Source organism: Uloborus diversus, chromosome 1, assembly GCF_026930045.1.
Source record: "Uloborus diversus isolate 005 chromosome 1, Udiv.v.3.1, whole genome shotgun sequence".
NCBI classification, from domain to species: Eukaryota; Metazoa; Arthropoda; class Arachnida; order Araneae; family Uloboridae; genus Uloborus; species Uloborus diversus.
Window position 1 is genome coordinate 192,735,445 of NC_072731.1, and position 17,501 is coordinate 192,752,945.

The window sequence follows — 17,501 nt, forward strand, 5'->3', positions numbered from 1 at the left end:
CAATAGTTTGTCTTCACTACCAGTTTACGTTTCGTATGGTTTTGTTCTTATATAAGTAAAAACAAAAAACAATTGTCTCGCATTTGCAAAGACAGAATGGTTGAAGGTACTCACAAAGTCGAATGCTGAGGGATGGAAACAAAGGAGACGGAAAAAACGATAAAGCTTTGCACGTATTTGAGGCTGCAGAAGATAGGGTATGTAGCATTCCATTAGCCTTGGGCATTGAAAACCAATTAGAGTCACAGAATGTTTTTGCTTTTAAATTTATTTAAATGAAACATAACTGAGATTTGTTTCGGGCAAATTAGTTTTTTAATTCAAGTAGCGCAGATAGACAATAATAATCTGTATTTCTTAAAGTTGTAATTTTACATGTATTTTGGGCTATTCTTTCAGATTTCCTAATCATATGAAAATTGAAACGGAAAATATATAATAAGAAGTTCACTTAAGTATATTTAGTTTTTAAAACTCTTAAGTAAAAGAATAATTGCATATAATTACCATAAATTCAAAGTTAAGAGTTAAAACCATATGAACAAAGAACATTCAATGGGTAAGAATTTGACACAGCAGGGAGGAAAAAATTAAACTTAATTTTAGAAATATTCCTTCTTGATGACCGCATTTGAGGATTTAAAATGAAATCATTAGGTAATAGCTTACAAATATCCTATCAGAAAGAAATTGAAAAAAAAAAGAAAAAGTAAGTAAAGGCAGTTGAAAATAAGTTTTCAAAAGAAAACGAGTCCAAGAAGATGAAAGGTATCCCCGAATTGAGAAAGATTCACCTCTTGGTAGAATATACCATATTCATCTTATATTAGCAAATCAGAATTTTGTCACTTTAAGAACATATTTTTAGAACATTTTCGTGGTTCATCTTCTTCCCAAAGTTTTTCGACAGTTCTTGGGCAGGTCCTGCGTAAACCTATCAAACATCAGGTGTAGAACTCGGTCTTATAGAGGATGACAAACCTTGGAAACAAACCTTATTTGATGCATGCAACTTTCCGACTTCGCTCCTAATCTCAGAGAATTCTTCGCAACAATTTTAACACTTATGTCAACTTTTAGATCACACTGCTTTACGGCAAACATTTTAAAAAAGACCTCCGTGACGATACATTGCAAGTAGAGCGTCAGCAGAAAAACTATGATTGTTGGTTAATGTCAAACGATATAACCAACTATATGTTGGTTATAAACCAACGTCTAATTTAAATAAAAGGCAAAATTTGTCAATGAAGCAAAACTCAAAAGGTTAATTTTGTTTGCCATCGCCACATGAAGAATCAGCAAAAACAATTCCATAAAAACAAAGTTGGTACAGGACTGCAACCTACTGAATGAGTACATTTCGAATCATGAACACAATTTAGCCATTGATCAGCGACTTGCCTATGACGCAATAATTAATAATGTTGAAAACAGGAAACACAAATTAATGTTTTTCAGCATGCCCGGTTGAACTGGAAAAACTTAATAAATTCAACCTTAGACAAAAATTGATCAACAGGCAGACTGTCTTTTGTGATGGTTTTTTACAGAATTGCCAGGACTTTATTAGTGGTGAAAAATCTGATACTCCCACATTTAAACTACTTTGAATATTTCCTCCAGAAAGAAAAATGGGCAATTAGGATAACTTCTTTAAGAGGGTGTTTCAAAGTGTAGGACTAATGTTCGATGAGGCACCGTTCGGATATAGAACCCAAAAAAGACCTAAAAGGTTCTGACAAATTATGATAGGTGTCACCTTCGTATTTGATGGTGACTTTCATCAAACTCTTCCTGTGGTACTCTTGAGAAACCCGTGCAGATATACTTCAAACCTGATTAAAGTTGCATCCTTTTAGGTGCTTTATACAATCTCTATCTTAAGAACAACTATAAGATCCCGTTTAGGCAGGGTTGGCAAAAACCTGGTTTTTTTTAAAAAAGCCCATGGACCCAGGGTTTTTTGGGTTTTTTTAAATAAAACCCAACTAAAGCTGGGTTTTTTAAAAGAAATGTGGGTTTTTTTGTCTTTTTTTAGGGAAAATGTAGGGTACTTGTAGCATATTGTAGTGTAAGTAAATGAACAAAGCACAAAAATTGTCTTGGGGTAAAAAAAGCTGGAAAACTAGTTAAAATTCAGCGTTTTCTGAAGAAGAGTATGAAAGACGACGAAACCCAAGAATGGTGAAGTTTCAGATTTTTAGTTTCCATGATTACCAACAGTTAAGGCAAAATTACTTCTTGAGTGATAAAATCTATTGTTCGTTTTTAATTACTACTTTTTTTTTTGCATTTTACTTTATTGTATTTCATTTTTTATGCAAAAATACTGTAGAACCTCAAGTAGTTTAAATCCCTATTTACTGAATTCCAGCTTAATCAAGACATTTCTTTGAATTTTATGTTGCCTGTTTTTCTATTTCTGTGTACAGATTAAGAAATATTAAACTTTTTTGTAAGATAATGAAAATACTGTACATCCTATTCTGTTTTCTGTCCGACCATTTGTAAAACCAGTTAATTTCTAAAAAAAAATATAACTTGTTAATTCGAAATTTGTGACGTGTCGGGTTGCAGAAAATAATTCACATGAAAGCCTTTTAGCTAGAGTAGTTTCCTCTGTACAATCTACAAATATCGAGAAAACCAGACGTGACAGGACTTAGTCAAGATAATTTGAGTTATTTATTGACCAGTTAAAGATAAAAGTTAAATATATATCTTTTAAATCTTTGAAGTATTTATAATGCCGTTAAGAGTTAAGAAATACTATTAAAGTTCAAAATTCATTTTTTATGTCCATTGTCTGTGGTGAAGAACAAATAAAATAGAAGTTTAAATTGTAAAAGTATTTAAATTAATTACTTTTTTAAAAAACTTCTCAAAAAATTAAAAAAAACCCAAAAGTGGGCTAAATAATGGGTTTTTTTAAATGGGTTTTTTAAAACCCATTGGGTCCAACCCAATTGGGTCCAATCCGGCCAACCCTGCGTTTAGGAGATGGTGGTAAGACTTTCTTGAGTCTTTTACTGCAAGTAAGTAATGGGAAAATGCCTGGAAAAGGAACCTTATCAAAAAAGATGAGTTGGAATATTATCTTTAAATGATTTGATCCTCAATGTTTATCTTGAAACCAAGAAATTTTGTCAAAAATGACTACTTCAATGTGGGAGAGGGCTATTGTTTTTGCCAACAACGCTGAGCATCCTCTACATAAATTCCTTTATTCCCTTAACTCCTCGGCACTTCTCTTCATACTTTTAAAATTAAAAGCGATGTTCCAATAATTTTATCGCTTATATTTAATTTGCCTAATCTTTGGAATGGGGAATTGGACCCCAATTAAAATCACTACGGAACAATATGATTTAGAGTATTCTTCTTTCAGCACCAGTGACAGTTCATTGGACTCATATTCCTTGCATTCACATGGTCTCTGCATATTTATTTTTCCAACTTAAGTGATAACAATTTCAGATGAAAATTTCTTCACCATCATCAAATCTGAAGTTTAAACGCACAACTATTTGTAGTACAACGTTACATACGGGAAGATTGCACTGTTCAGTGGGAAGTATATGTTGGTCTCTCTTGATCATGAAATGAGTTAAATCAATTTGTTTCAAAACGTCACAAAAACAAAACAAAAAATATTGTTCACCATAAAATTTAAAATGCTTATGGGTGCAAAGCATGGGACTAAAGCTAATGGTTGAGTCATCTGATCTGTTTTATCTATGAAATGTTTACAATGTTTCATCCCTTAACAATTACGGCACAAAGTAAATTTCTAATCACACATTTGTTTGGAACAATTAAAAGGGTACTTTTATCCTACCAACATAACAAAATGAAGTTTGTTTAAGCCATTTCATATGAGTTTGCTTTTGCAACAGTTCTTTGTTTCTTTTTTTACTGCTTCTATTTTTAAAAATATATTTGGGCACTTCCACCAGTAACTGGCTGACAATTGTTAGAGAAAAACTGTATTTTGCAACATTCAACACAAAAATATACGTTTTGCAAACGATCTTTTCTTCTGGATTATTGTATTTTTTAACCTGAAATTAATGGTATAATTGAATTCTTGAAATACATTTTGGATGATTAAAAAAAAAATATCAAAAGAATGGTAACTGACTGACATGGAACTTTTTAAAATGTCAGTCAGTTACCGTGTCTTTAACAACTTTTTAAAAATCAACCAAAATGTATTTCGAGAATTCAATTAGACCATTAAATTCAGCTACAAAAATTCAATTATCCAGGAGAAAAGATCGTTTGCACAACGTATATTTTGTGTTGAATATTACAAAATACTTACTGTTTTGCTCTAAAAATGTCAGTCAGTTCCCTGTGGAATTGCCCATTCACAATTTTACTTTTTTGTAGCATTATTGCATTTAATGTATTTAAATGAATTTAACTTTTGATGCGCTTAATCGTTCTGAAAATTTACGTGCAGTTAAACCTTTCTTAAGTGTCACCTTTTGTTGAAGTGAAAATCGGTCATTAAGGATCTTTTAATGGAGGCTGCTTTAAATTAATCATGTCATTAAACATTTTTTATTAAGCTACAAAAGCAAAGAAATAATATATGTTGCCAAAACTTGAATGGCTAATCATTTTTCTTTCTTTTTTTGCCAAACAAAATGGATGTTTATTATTAAGTGTTCTAAATTAATTTTTATTTTGTAAAATGAATGTGAAAAAGCTGCTAGATCAATCATGCAGTTTTTTTTTTTTTTTTTTTTTCAATAGTACAGAAAAATGTTAAATGCCTTAGTAAAGTTAAGAGATGGCAAGAATCCAATTAGAAATGTGATAACTTTACCAAAATCACATGTACACTCATAAATCTCCTTGAGGATATTTTAAGAAAAGAGTCAATATGATAGAGCTTGCAATGGGAATAGTCATAGTCCTCCAAAAAAACTCCACAGCATTTTTATGATTGTATCCACATTCAATAGCAAAGTAATAAATGTGTTTTTTATATTCTTTTTCTTTATTTATTAATTTTCTCAAGGAAGAAAATGCAATTGTTTCAAGGGAGGGCATCTGGAGTTGTCCTTTAATGGAGGGCAAGTTAGCATTTTATAGGAAAAAAATCAGTTTCATCAAATTTTAGTCATTTAAAAGAGGTGGCAGGTTGAAGAAGTTTCACTATCTATGGATTTATATATTCAGTTTCCTTGAATTTCCAGAAGTTAGCAGCTGACCCTTTGAGAAAGAATCACTTTATGATGAAAATAGAAAGAAAAAAAAAAGGAAGCAAAATACTAATTTCTGGGAAAGGTAGATACAGGAGAAAAGTTAAATAGAAACAAAGGAGTGGAGCAGTCCACTCTAGATTTAGATATGGGGCGCAAGGCAGGTAAGATTCCCGGCTGAAAGTATAAGCAGAGAACTTGCTCTTGCCGTCTTGCTTTAGAATGAACTCTGCGAGAAATGAAAAGAATTTTCAAAAGACATCTTTAAATATTTCAACTGTCTACAAGCTAAAAAACAGCTTGGGAAAAAAATCACATAAAAAAAAAAGTTAAAACATAGAAATTACCTTCTGTTTTGGCAGCAGGGTCAACTGAAAAAGAAAAAGCAGATAAACATATAATATGTATCATGGTTCTGATGACATAAAATATAAAATTAAGCACTAAATGACAACCAGCAACAGGATCAGGGCTTAGCTAGGCTGGAAGGCAATTTATCAATCTCTAATGAAGATTATAGTGCTGGCTGGCACTGCACCCTGCTTGTAATCCTTTTTTGCTTTCCAACTTCCATTCCCAGGTATCCCACAGCCCATCTAAATCATGCCACATATCCTGAGTGACAGGATTTAGAAAAGAAAAAAGCATTTGGAACCAATGGGTCCGAAGAAAATCATTTCATTTACTGAATGCAATGATCTGCTGGATAAACCTCCTTCCAAGCTTTCCCCATTTTCTTAATTCTCCTCTCTACTTCTCAGAATGTCAGAGCATTTCCGGAGACTTCATTATTGTCCTTTCTTCCTCCCCCTCTACTTCTGAGAATAACCAGGGAGGGGAAAGGAAAAGAAAAGCAATGCTTGTTTCACTTTTCTCTAACCAGTCACAGAAAAAATAATGCTTATATAAGTTACAGTCTAATTTCAGAGAAAATCAGGACTATTTTGCCATTTCTTTTCAAAAGAGAGAACATTTCTCAAAGAAGGAAAATGAAAAGCAATTTACATGCTAGCAGTCAGATTTTTTTTTTTCTTTCTTTCACTGGAGCTTGTAAATGATTTATTTTTGTGATTACGATTTTTGATCATTATTGTTTTCAATCTAAATTAATATCAATATAATTTTTATTTTTAATTTTTTTTTTTTTTGAAAACTAGCTCTACTTTCCCACAACCGGTTATATTAAAAACATTAGAATATCGCTTTTCCTAAACTGTTTGAATAGTCAGAAATTTACTGTGATCAGACTCATTAATTAAATGCTAAACTACATTCAATCACATCAGAATGTCAGTATTTGTTTCTTAGTTCTAAGGGTAGAATTTTGGAAAGTAATTTTTTTTTAAGCTATGCAATGTTTCATATTAAAAGTTAGCAAATTAGAAACTATTTCTGCCAAAATAATGTAAATATGATTTTCTCTCCACAAGACATAAAGATCATTCTATGAGCAGTAAAAGTTCTTACTTTTTCCTGCTAAACAAGCATCCTGCAGGCGCTCAATAAGCTCTGTTTTATTGCCTGTTACAGGAAGTCCAAATGCCTTCAATTTTTTCTTCAAGTCTGCAACCTAGAATAATATAATAATAATAATAGCACATTAATAAGTTTAATAAAAATTCTATTATTTGCAAACACAGGTTACATAAGACAGAATCTGAGAGTCACATTTAAACTTCCAAATGAGTGACAGCTTTTTTTTTTGGTACTTTTTGTTGAAGGTACCTAATCACTGTCATTATTATTTGGCAATAATAATTTATTTATCGCAATTGCAAACTAAAAAATTTATACGTGGCAACATTCAACAGCCAAGGTAAAAAGTAAATAAGTTGCCAAACCAAGCAAAGTACCATAAATAGAAAAGTAGTTTTCTCTCCCTGTTAGAATAATCGAGAGCAAGGGCGGATCCAAGAAATTTTCGTAAGGGGGGGGGTCAAGTTTCAATGGCTAGAGCTACAGTAAAATCCCTCTAATGCAGAGACACTAACAGGACAAAAAATTTTGTTCGCAGTAGAGTGATGTCCGCAGGACAGGGGTTTACTAATGTTATTTGCATTGGAACCGGGGAATTAAAACTTGTCCGCATAAGAGGGGTGACCACCTTTGAGAGGTGTCCATTAGGAGGTGTTTAACTGTATATCTGAAAAGAGCATGTAGAAAAAGCAGGGTTGCTATTTTGTCCACTTTTTTGTAATAAGTCAAGGACGGCAGAAGAAATTGGACAAAATGAAAAATCAACTGTTTATTCATGTACATAAATTTATTGTTATGGTGTAATAAAATTAGTATATATTTCTAATATATTATCTATTATGAATAATCATTTAATTAAAATAGAATTGATAATTTTAGAATTTAATAAATCGAAAAAAAAAAATTACATTGGTGCAACTAATTTTAGATCATAATCTACTTAAAAGTAATAAAATTTAACAAATCGATTACACTATTATATATTACAATAGTAGAAATTAAACTCAATGGAAAAGTCAAATGAAATGCTTGGAGACATACATACAAAACGAAGATTTACAGACCAAGAACATTTTACTGTTATAATTTTCAAGTTATTATTGATGTCACTCCATAGTAAAATATTTATGTACACTGCATGTTTTTATGGATATGTTAATCTCATACAAATTACTACTTTAGTAGGGTTGTGGATACACAGAACAGTGTACCCGAAGAGACTATAATGAGCAGGGAGTAGATAGCTTTAAAATGGCCATTAATCTTCATTGGAGACTAATAAATTTACATGGCTGGCTATTGAGGCCCAGGCTGGGGCCAGTCTAGCTGGGTACAGAGCCTGTTGCTGATCATAACATTTGTATTTGTATTACAAGAACAGATTTCACTTCATGTCAACATTTCTTTTATTAATATCAAGTGGTTTCGCTCTTTTTTTTTTTTAATATATGAGTTTTAATGTTTTGAGACTCCAACTTTTAAAAACTTCTTATTTATAAATGCATTTATTATGGGCAATAAGCCTCAACATCACATATAAACAACTTAAAATGTACATTTCATGTGTTTTTTATGAATGCTAGGGTCAGGTGGGGTGAAATGGGTCATGCTGTGTATTTTTATTAATAAAAAATTTTTGGTTTGGCTGAATTTTTCTCAAACTTCACACAAGTTATGAGGGGCTTTTTGGCTACAATTCTGATTTTTAAAAAAATTCTGTGTAAATTGCTGTTATCAAGTCAACATGTGAATTTTTAGGAAGCCTGACAAACTTCTTAAAATCTTACTATACACTTTTTTTCTCTTGAAATTCTCAAGTGTTATCAGTTAGAACAGACTTTCATCTACAATTTGCAAAAAACAGGTAGGAAAAGTATCAATTCTTTCTTCTTTTGTTGCTATTTTCATGTGGCGGGGTGAAATGGGGGGGGGGCATAATTAGGCTTAGCGAATTTTAATTCATAATGAGAGTAAATTGACTTTTAAAATCCATAAATAAGTCTTAAAAGGAAATTTAGAAGATTTTTAAATGCAACAAAAATAAAGTATGTATTATTAATGTGTAGAATTCAAAAGCTAATCTTGCCATCCATATTTACAACCTATTACCTACCTACTCTTTCCCAATTCAAATTTTTTATTTATTCAATCAAAATGCCTGGGGTGTGTGTAAGAAAAAAAGAAAAGAAATATTCAGACTATGATTTAGAGGCTGCATTAATTGAAGTTGAAGATGGTTTAGCAATTCTGCAGCTGCAAGGAAATATAATATGCCAAGAGAAACCCCGAGGAGATGGGTCTGCGACACACAAAGTCGAAAAGGTTCGGGTGGACGTACAACACTAAGTGAAGAAGAAGAAAGATGTATTGCTTCAGCTCTACAAAGTGCGGTTTTCCATTTGATAGAAAGATACAATCATTGCTGCTAAGGATTTAATAAAGATCAATTCTGAAAAATGCAATTGTGGCACTCTTGGCATAGAGTGGGCTAGTGGGCCAGGAATTTTGAAAAAAGGTCGGTATGCCACTTATGTAAGAGGAAGCCAGAATTGCTCACAAAAGCAAGAGCCAGGACATCTTCTAAGAAGCAGCAACCGAATGAAACCAAACTCTTGGATGAAGAAATGTTTGAGTTACGTACGCAAGGACCAACACGTGGGAAGTGGGCTCTTGTCTAATACAAGGGCAAGAAATCATCAAAAGAATTTGTTGATCCCTTGACAGAAGTCAATGAGCAGGATTACAACAGCATAAATTTTCTATGAAAAGCCAACTCTCGCAAATACCACATCTTCCCTGAGTAGGAAGATACAGACATTGTTTCTAGATGTCAAATTCTGAAGACATTGAACGAGCAGAATTCGATTGTTGTGGACATTATATTTTCGAGTTTTAGTTAAAAATATTTTGTTGTTGAATAAGATAAAATAAATGAATGGTTCATTAGAAACAATTTCTTTCAGCTATTGTATGTGTTTTGGTAATAATTTCTTAGTTATTGTATATTTCCATTGCTATGACCCATTTCACCCCACCATGGGGTGAAATGGGTCAGATATTTTAACTGCAATTTTCAGATTGTCAATGGCAACAAATTTTAATGAAAAGCAGCTTAAAGGGGAAGAATCAGATGTAAAGAAGAAATTTTTAAAAAAGTGCAAAAAAAAGTTTATGGGTTTGCAAATTGCATCATTTTAAAAAATAGACAAAATCCGCCCCATTTCACACCACCTGACCCTATTACGTGCATTATAACTTATTAAGTCATTTGATTTATATACACTTACATAAAACTTCAACTGATACCTTAATTTTTCCATTCTCACTTTAAAATATTTTTCAATCAATTGTTTATATACATATTATGCTATTTTTATATTAAAATATTATTTAAATAGGAAGAATCTATATCATTATTTATCATTTTTAAACTATCATTTTAAAAATTTCAGTTAACCGCAAAAGTGGAGAAAATGACATTTTGTCTGGGACGGTTTTCTTCAGGGTGGACAAAATAGGACAACCCTGAGAAAAAGTATATCAGCTAAGCAGGGGTTCCCAACCCCACAAGGGTGATGGAGCACACCCTCTGGATTTTGTTTCAAAGAATTGATGCTGTACAATTGTTTGAAAGAGATTTTTTAAAAGATAAATAGAAGGAAGTTTTAAAATTATGTAAAAAAATATATTATGCACATAAGATTTTTAAGACGTCAAAGTACCATTATGGGGAAACATGTTTAAGCTTTCATTGCTGCTATAAATTTTACCATTTGATTGAAGGGCTTTTAAGAAACTCATAATTATACAAACTTTCCATGGAAAATAATTTGATAAAACTTAGAGATGTAAAAACTTGGCTAGGGGAATCAGAAACAGACATTTAAGTGTGGGAGTAGAAATACTGATAGTTGACAGTAACATTAATGGGCCATTTCACAGTATTTTGTCCAAATGTAGAGTGCACAACATGACATTTTTTTTTTTTTTGCCATGATTATTTAATTTGTTTGATCCGCAAATTGGTTGTTTTGAGTCGGTAGGATTAACACAGAATAAAATTTTGTACTAATCAAAAAACAAATTAAACAATTATGGAAAAAAAGTGTCAGGTTGCGTACTCTACATTTGGCCAAAATACTGCGAAATTGCCCTAATGCTATTTACCTACATGCTCCATTGTAGAAATGTCATCTTACTTACATTATGAATTAAATTCAGTTTATGGAATTCATTTAGAAAATTAACCAAGGTCAAAGAAAGTTTCCATCGGAATTTGAGAAAAGGGACAGAGAATATCATATAATAAATTGGGGAAATAATTTGTCTGGCAATAAAATACATGAAAATTTACCAGGTAGGATAACTACTGAGCATACAATAAATTATTAAGAATTGAACAAACACTGTTCAGTCAAAAGAGAGAAAACGAGAAATTTGAGTATGATTTAATATTTTAACCACATATTTAATGTACAATTTACACAAAAAGTAAACAACTGAATTTAAGGAAAATAAACATGCAATCATAAGCAACGGAAATGTATTGATTTTGCATTAAAAGAATAATAGAAATGAAAGTGTACAAGGCACAACAATTCTAACTTTTAAACTTTGTAAATCTGAAAGGTCAAGAGATTCTTCGGGATTTTCAACACTGGCCATTTCGTGTGATGTATATTTTCTATTTTCTCACTTCGTCTCTATTGCGATGCGTGCGATCATGCGTGCGATCTGCGAACGGCTAACGTTGAGTTAGTAGAAAGCGCGATTCTTCGCGACAAGAAAAAAATTCTAGTCACGGGGTTGCCCGGAAAACGGGATTTGTTTTCAGCCAAGGCTGAGCCCGATAAATGTTTTTTTTTCATGATGTCTTTTGGTCTCTCCCTTTCTTTTACACACATTATATTATCTAAAGCCGTAGAAATTTCGTTACATAAATGCATATTGGTTACACAAGATCTCTCTTATAGATTGATATTTGCGTTCAGGAAGAAAAAAAAAACTTAGATCATAGTGCGCCAAATCTTGGATCTGGCCCCTATGAACGTTCGCTCTTGCTATGGACATGTGAAAAGGTATAATTTGTCTATCGAATGTTGATTCACAACAGAAATTAACCTTAAAAAAAATTCAAATTTTTACAAATTTAATTCGTGGAAAATACTTTGACTATCTCTCGAAAAATAAGCAAATTTAATGTTTTCAAAAATAATGTATACAAGTCTTGCTTTTTCTTTCTGCTGAAATACAAACAGCTAAACTCCAATTTAATGTTTTTGACAGGAGTTAAGCATAATCTGTTATGTTATGAATATGATGAAAGGTGCGGAAGCGGAGGCGGCCAATGGGTATCTAAATTATAGACAGATTCTTTGAAAGTTTAAAACTTTTTTTTTTCATTTTTTCCAAACTTTTCTTTCTCATTCATGTTTGTTTCTTGTTTTACAAAAGTGAAAAAATCCGTCAAAACTAGCATCAGAAAAGAAATTTTTCGTATGAAAGATTAATGGAATAATCTTTTCATGTGTTTCTCTTTCGATATCAACTTTCTTCGTCAAGTTACTTATTAATGATTATTATAATCGTTTTTTTTTTCTTCTTCTTTTTTTTTTCTTTCCTTTTGCCGTGTCCGTGTCAATCTATTACTTTGAAAGAAATGAGTATTTATTTGCGATGTTAGATTCTCAACAATTTCAGCCTATTATTTTTGTATTTTCTTGATTAAAAGGTATTTGCTTCAAAGAAAATTTTCCTATATTTTCTCACTAACTATATTTTTTGTCGGATGTTAAATGCTACCATGCTACCGCACAATGCAAAAACCTTTGATTCATTTTTTTTTCTTCTTTCTCCCCTGCACTGTGCACCCTTACATCTTTAATGTTGGCATTTGTACTAATCTTCTTTTTTTTTTTTTATGAAACATACAAAATATAGATGACTTTACTTGAAACTTTTAACTTGTTTTCAATTAAAATTTTTTCTTTTAATGAGTATATTTTGTAATAGTATGTATTGTGTAACACATGAACTTTAAGTGTACTACTGTAAAGATATTGAAAGTTTTTAATTTTATCATGTATAATCTTACATGTAGTTCAAATGACCAGTTGTAGCTCAAACAGTTGTTTTTGAAAATGCTGTGTACAGATTTTGGTACCAATTCAACTTTGAGTATTGTCCGTTTTCCACCAGAAGGCACTTGACTCCTCCTTCGTCATGTGATGTCCGATGATTCTATTTGGCTGTTTTCGGCTGAAGTTATATTCGAATCATAGCATTTGAAATTTCATGCTTTTACAATATAGCATTGCAAAAGCATCAGTTTTTAAAATGTAAGAATATTTAAAAAGGCAACAGGCAAGTGATGTAAAGGACACTAAGGCTTTTTTGCTCATTAAAATTCATGCTCGAGTTGAATTTGTTTGGTTCTCTCATTTAGAAGTGTTTATTTATTTTATGTGTAGTTTTCCAAGAATTTCAGAAATTGGTCTTCAACCCAGAAATTTGTTTTTTTGGCTCATTTTTTTCTATCTACTCAGTTACGGTTACAAATTGCAGAGCATAATGGATGGTTCCATGCTCCACTCTGGCTTTTCTAACACCCCCTTTTGTTTGGCAGATTAGGTCAAATTCACTGAAATTTGACCTAATTAGGCCAAATTCATATAATATGTACACACATGTAACACCTGTGTACATATATATACTCACATTAACTGTAAGTTATGGATAATGCCGTTAGAGTGAGCGATAGGTATTTGAATCAGCCATTTTCATGAATCAAATCCTTAAAAATGAAACTAATTCCAGTTTTAACATTAAAAATTGCAGAATATTTGAATCAAAGATGCCGCTTAAATGAATCAAGCGTATGAGACTGACCATTTCTCTCTGTCTCTCTCTCGCACAAACATGATGCATTAGCTCAGTCTTTTTTCTTTGCCTGCGTTTAGTAAAATAAGTGTTTTTTCTGTAAATAGTGAAACGAAGGGAAGGCAGAGTGTTGCACACTTTTCGTAACGATTGTCTCATAATATGTCCAACAAAACCCATGAGAGGAGAGAGACATGAGAGTCGATGGGACTTTTCTTCATAGTGGCATCGTAGTAGCATTGGAACAATAAGGTACCAATACCGAGGACTGAGGGTAGATTTATGACTTTGAAAAAAGAATGTTTTCGAAGCACATAGGTTAAAATCTGAATTTTGTCATTGCTTTTTCATACTGTTTTGTGATTAAATCAGGGATCGCTTTCTGCCGGCAGAAACTAGTTTTTGCCGCGCCAGGGGCAAAAACTTCTTTAATAATTCAAGTAATTACTAAATGATATTTGTTTCAGTAAACTAAAAAATTTAACTTCATTTCATCATTGTAAAAAAATAAAATTATATGCTAGTGCCCTTGATTTAGTTCAGAAAGGGAACTTTTTAATTGCAAATGCTCGTAATATTTGGATTAATCTAAGGACAAAAAACCATATTGGTGCTTAGGAAAGAGGAGTGACATAAAGAATTAAACAGGCATTATTACTGTTTGTAATTTGCTTGCTTATCGGTATGCTTCATCTAAATTGCTTGTGATTGAAATTATCATGTGCTTCAAGAAGAAAATGCCAGAATTTTAATTGCCAATATTAACCTAGATTTTGTACCCAATGTCACAGCTTGGCAAAACAAATTTGTTCATTTGTCAAAACTTATTTTTCTGGTCAAATTTTTACCACAACTCCAGTTACTACATGGTGGATCAGTTTAAAAAAATATACAACAGATGAAAGTTTCACTAACATTACTTGTGTTCCTTGATGCATTGCCTGCTAGCTCTTCTGTTGCAAGAATGTTCTAAAGTTTCTCATTTGTGCATAAATTGAGAAACTTTAGATTTTTGAAACCACCTTTTCTAAGAGGCAACTGCAAGGTCCAAACAATGTAAATTTGATTTTCAATTGTGATAATACTGTAAGTAAATTGTACTTTGGTTTACAATTAATTTTTTTTTTAATGCATTTCTTATTGTACATCAACAATTAATTTTTGTCATTTTGTGAGTTTTTTGTGGCAGAAAGTGGTTTTTGCTATGCCGGTTTTAACCGGTTCTAACAGTGGTTTTAACCGCTTCGGCAGAATCTTGCCAACCCTGGAATAAATTCTTTAAATAATCAGAGAATGGATATTTTGAGTGAGCGGTATACTTCTAATAATGTCTCTTTTTACTAAAAATTTAATAAAGTTCTCTGAAATTTTATGTAGAGTTTTCCACATTAAAAAAAAAAAAAAAACATGCACACACAATTTTGTTTAATTGAATCAAAATTGTCTTGAACAAACATGATTCATATAAGCGACCGTAGATACAAAAATTCATTTGATCTCACATCTGTGACTCTTCACATTGCTATGACTTCATGCAAAATAGAATTGTATTGATACTGACTCTCTGTTTTTTTTTTTTTTTTTTAATTTTTTTATACAGTGCTCCAAACATACTAAATGCTAAACTTTTTTGAAATTCCTGTATATTTTTTTTACCAAGCTCCTAAATTTTTCCTTTTAAACTCCTATATATTTTGCTATCAAACTCCTCTATTTTTCCTTTAAGGGCAGTTCTCAAAAGGTGGGAGCAAACACAGACTTCAACTTTGAAGCTTCAACACCAAATAACTTTCATTTTAATTAACTCAAAAATTTTTGAGTTAAATTATAATACTGTATAGAGACAAGAATTGACATAAATTATGGAAAAATTGCTCTTCAAATGCCCTTAAAAAAATATTTTCTTTGCTAAAACGCACAATTTTGGACATACCAAAATGTTAACTAAGCAAATGTACCATTAAAAATTTTTTTTTAAAATTATTTCCATACGTTTCAAAAAAAAAATTAAAGGTATGAATCTTACACTGAATAATTTTTTGTTAATATTTTACACAAATAACAAACGTAAAGACAGATTATTTACTTTGTAAACGATTTTAGAAAAAAGTAAGTTTGAAATTTGATGTATGTCCAAAAGTTACGATCTTTACAATGCTATTATTTGAGAACTAAGTATACGATGTTTTCATTTTAAAGATATTTATCGATACTGAGAATCAATTTTTAATTGTTTAAAAGTGTTTTCATTAGCTTTTATGCAGTATCTTAGAAGAAAAATAATTTTTCTTAAACATACATGTGAGATGTCCAAATGGCGTTACGATCTTGACGCCGATAATTCTGTCCGTTTATTCATAATTTTTGATCATCCACTGTCTTCTAACCTCAATAAAAAAGGTTATTATAATGCTATCTTCTTTAATCCATTGGTATTTTGCATAATTAATACGTTACACATTTAACAATACATATAGAAACATGGCTGGTTATGATCGAACAAAAGCCATTTTGCGCTAAAATCGCCAAGCAAACTCGGTTGGAGACAACACAGTGTACGATAAGCTAAAGGTTACCAGAGGGGAATTCCAGTTTGACAAATGTAGTAATTCGTCAGCTGCACCAGTTTTGGCAACTTTATCACCTGCACTAGCAATTCCCCCCCCCCCTTTTATTATTTAAGAATTTTTTTTTCTCTTTCTTTTCAAAACATAATTTAACAATCTCCAAATAGAAATACGAATTTCTTTTTTTAGTAATTATTTTTAGACATTGTTTTAATTTTTATGACATTAAAAAAAAATATTCATTTATAAAACTGATGTCACTTTTTACATTTTGTATTATTTTTAATTTGAAGCTTTTTTTTACCTTTCATCAACTTTTTCAAAATCATTCCAAAACTTTATTATATGTAAAGAGCAGTATGTATAGCCATTCAGGTACTTGATTAATATCCTCTTTATTATTAAATTGCAAAATTAGAAAAGTAGTAAATAAAATTTTCATTGGAAAAGTTAAAAATCAGATTAACAATTGTCAAAAATGGTGAAACTTACATTAAGATGATGTCCAAAATCTGTTACCTACAGACTGCTGATTTAATTTGCTAATTAAGAATTTTTACAAAAACCTGCTGTCTTTTCATGTTCATATATTGTGTTCTAGGTATGCATACTAGAGAATAAAAGCAAAATTGATGTCAAATGTAAAAATTTTTGAAATTGCTCAAAGTTAACTTTTTTGTTCCCACCTTTTGAGAACTGCCCTTAAAACTCTTATATATTTTTTTCCTCTTGCTATGAGCCCCGAGTACGCCATTCCCTTAAAGTGATTGGTGATATCTACAAGTGTATGACAACTCTAGAATTTAGAAAGAAGTTGAAGTTGTTAAATGTTGCTAAATACGAAAGTTTTAGCTTGTAATAGCAGTACAAAGATGATAAAACTGACCAAAATAAAAAATGCACCAAGTGTACTAAAAAAGAAAAAGTACCCCGAAATTATTCAATAAGCTAAAGTAGGCCCAGAACCAACAACTTGACCCCACATGCAAAATGAACAAATACCTTTTTACAACAAAGTAACAGTAGTACAAACCTTGCTATCAAGAGCCAAGCCGTGGTGTCGTCGGTTAAATCACCGCTCTCCCCCCCAAATTAAACTTGCCCTACTCTTCCGAACCAAGCCCTTTGTTTCATACTAGGCTGATGGCCAGTCATTGATCTTGAACACTAATTAGCAAATTTTTTGACGGCACCTGCTTTGGTTTTATTATGGAACCCAATTTCAAAGTGAGAAAAGCAATGGATGGTCTTTTCTCGGATGACTTTTGAAGCTCAGACTTCATTCCATTAAAAAAAGAGGTTCCTTGAAACCTCAAAATGTCTGCTGTCAGTTTGCTAATTTACCTATATCTATGTTGTTTAC

At 31.5% G+C, this 17,501-nt stretch overlaps 1 protein-coding gene across 1 annotated transcript in view; it reads right to left on the reverse strand.

Moving 5' to 3' along the window:
- LOC129223973 (SAP domain-containing ribonucleoprotein-like) overlaps nt 1–11,431 on the reverse strand; it is a 45,587-nt gene extending 34,156 nt beyond the window's left edge. Inside the window, exons 1-3 of the mRNA XM_054858363.1 lie at nt 11,298–11,431; nt 6,684–6,786; nt 5,564–5,587 (exon numbers count right to left, since the gene is read on the reverse strand). Of these exons, the coding sequence (XP_054714338.1) occupies nt 5,564–5,587; nt 6,684–6,786; nt 11,298–11,357 (187 nt within the window). The 5' untranslated portion in view covers nt 11,358–11,431. The remainder of the gene's footprint in view (nt 1–5,563; nt 5,588–6,683; nt 6,787–11,297) is intronic.
- Between the last annotated feature and the right edge of the window lie 6,070 nt (nt 11,432–17,501).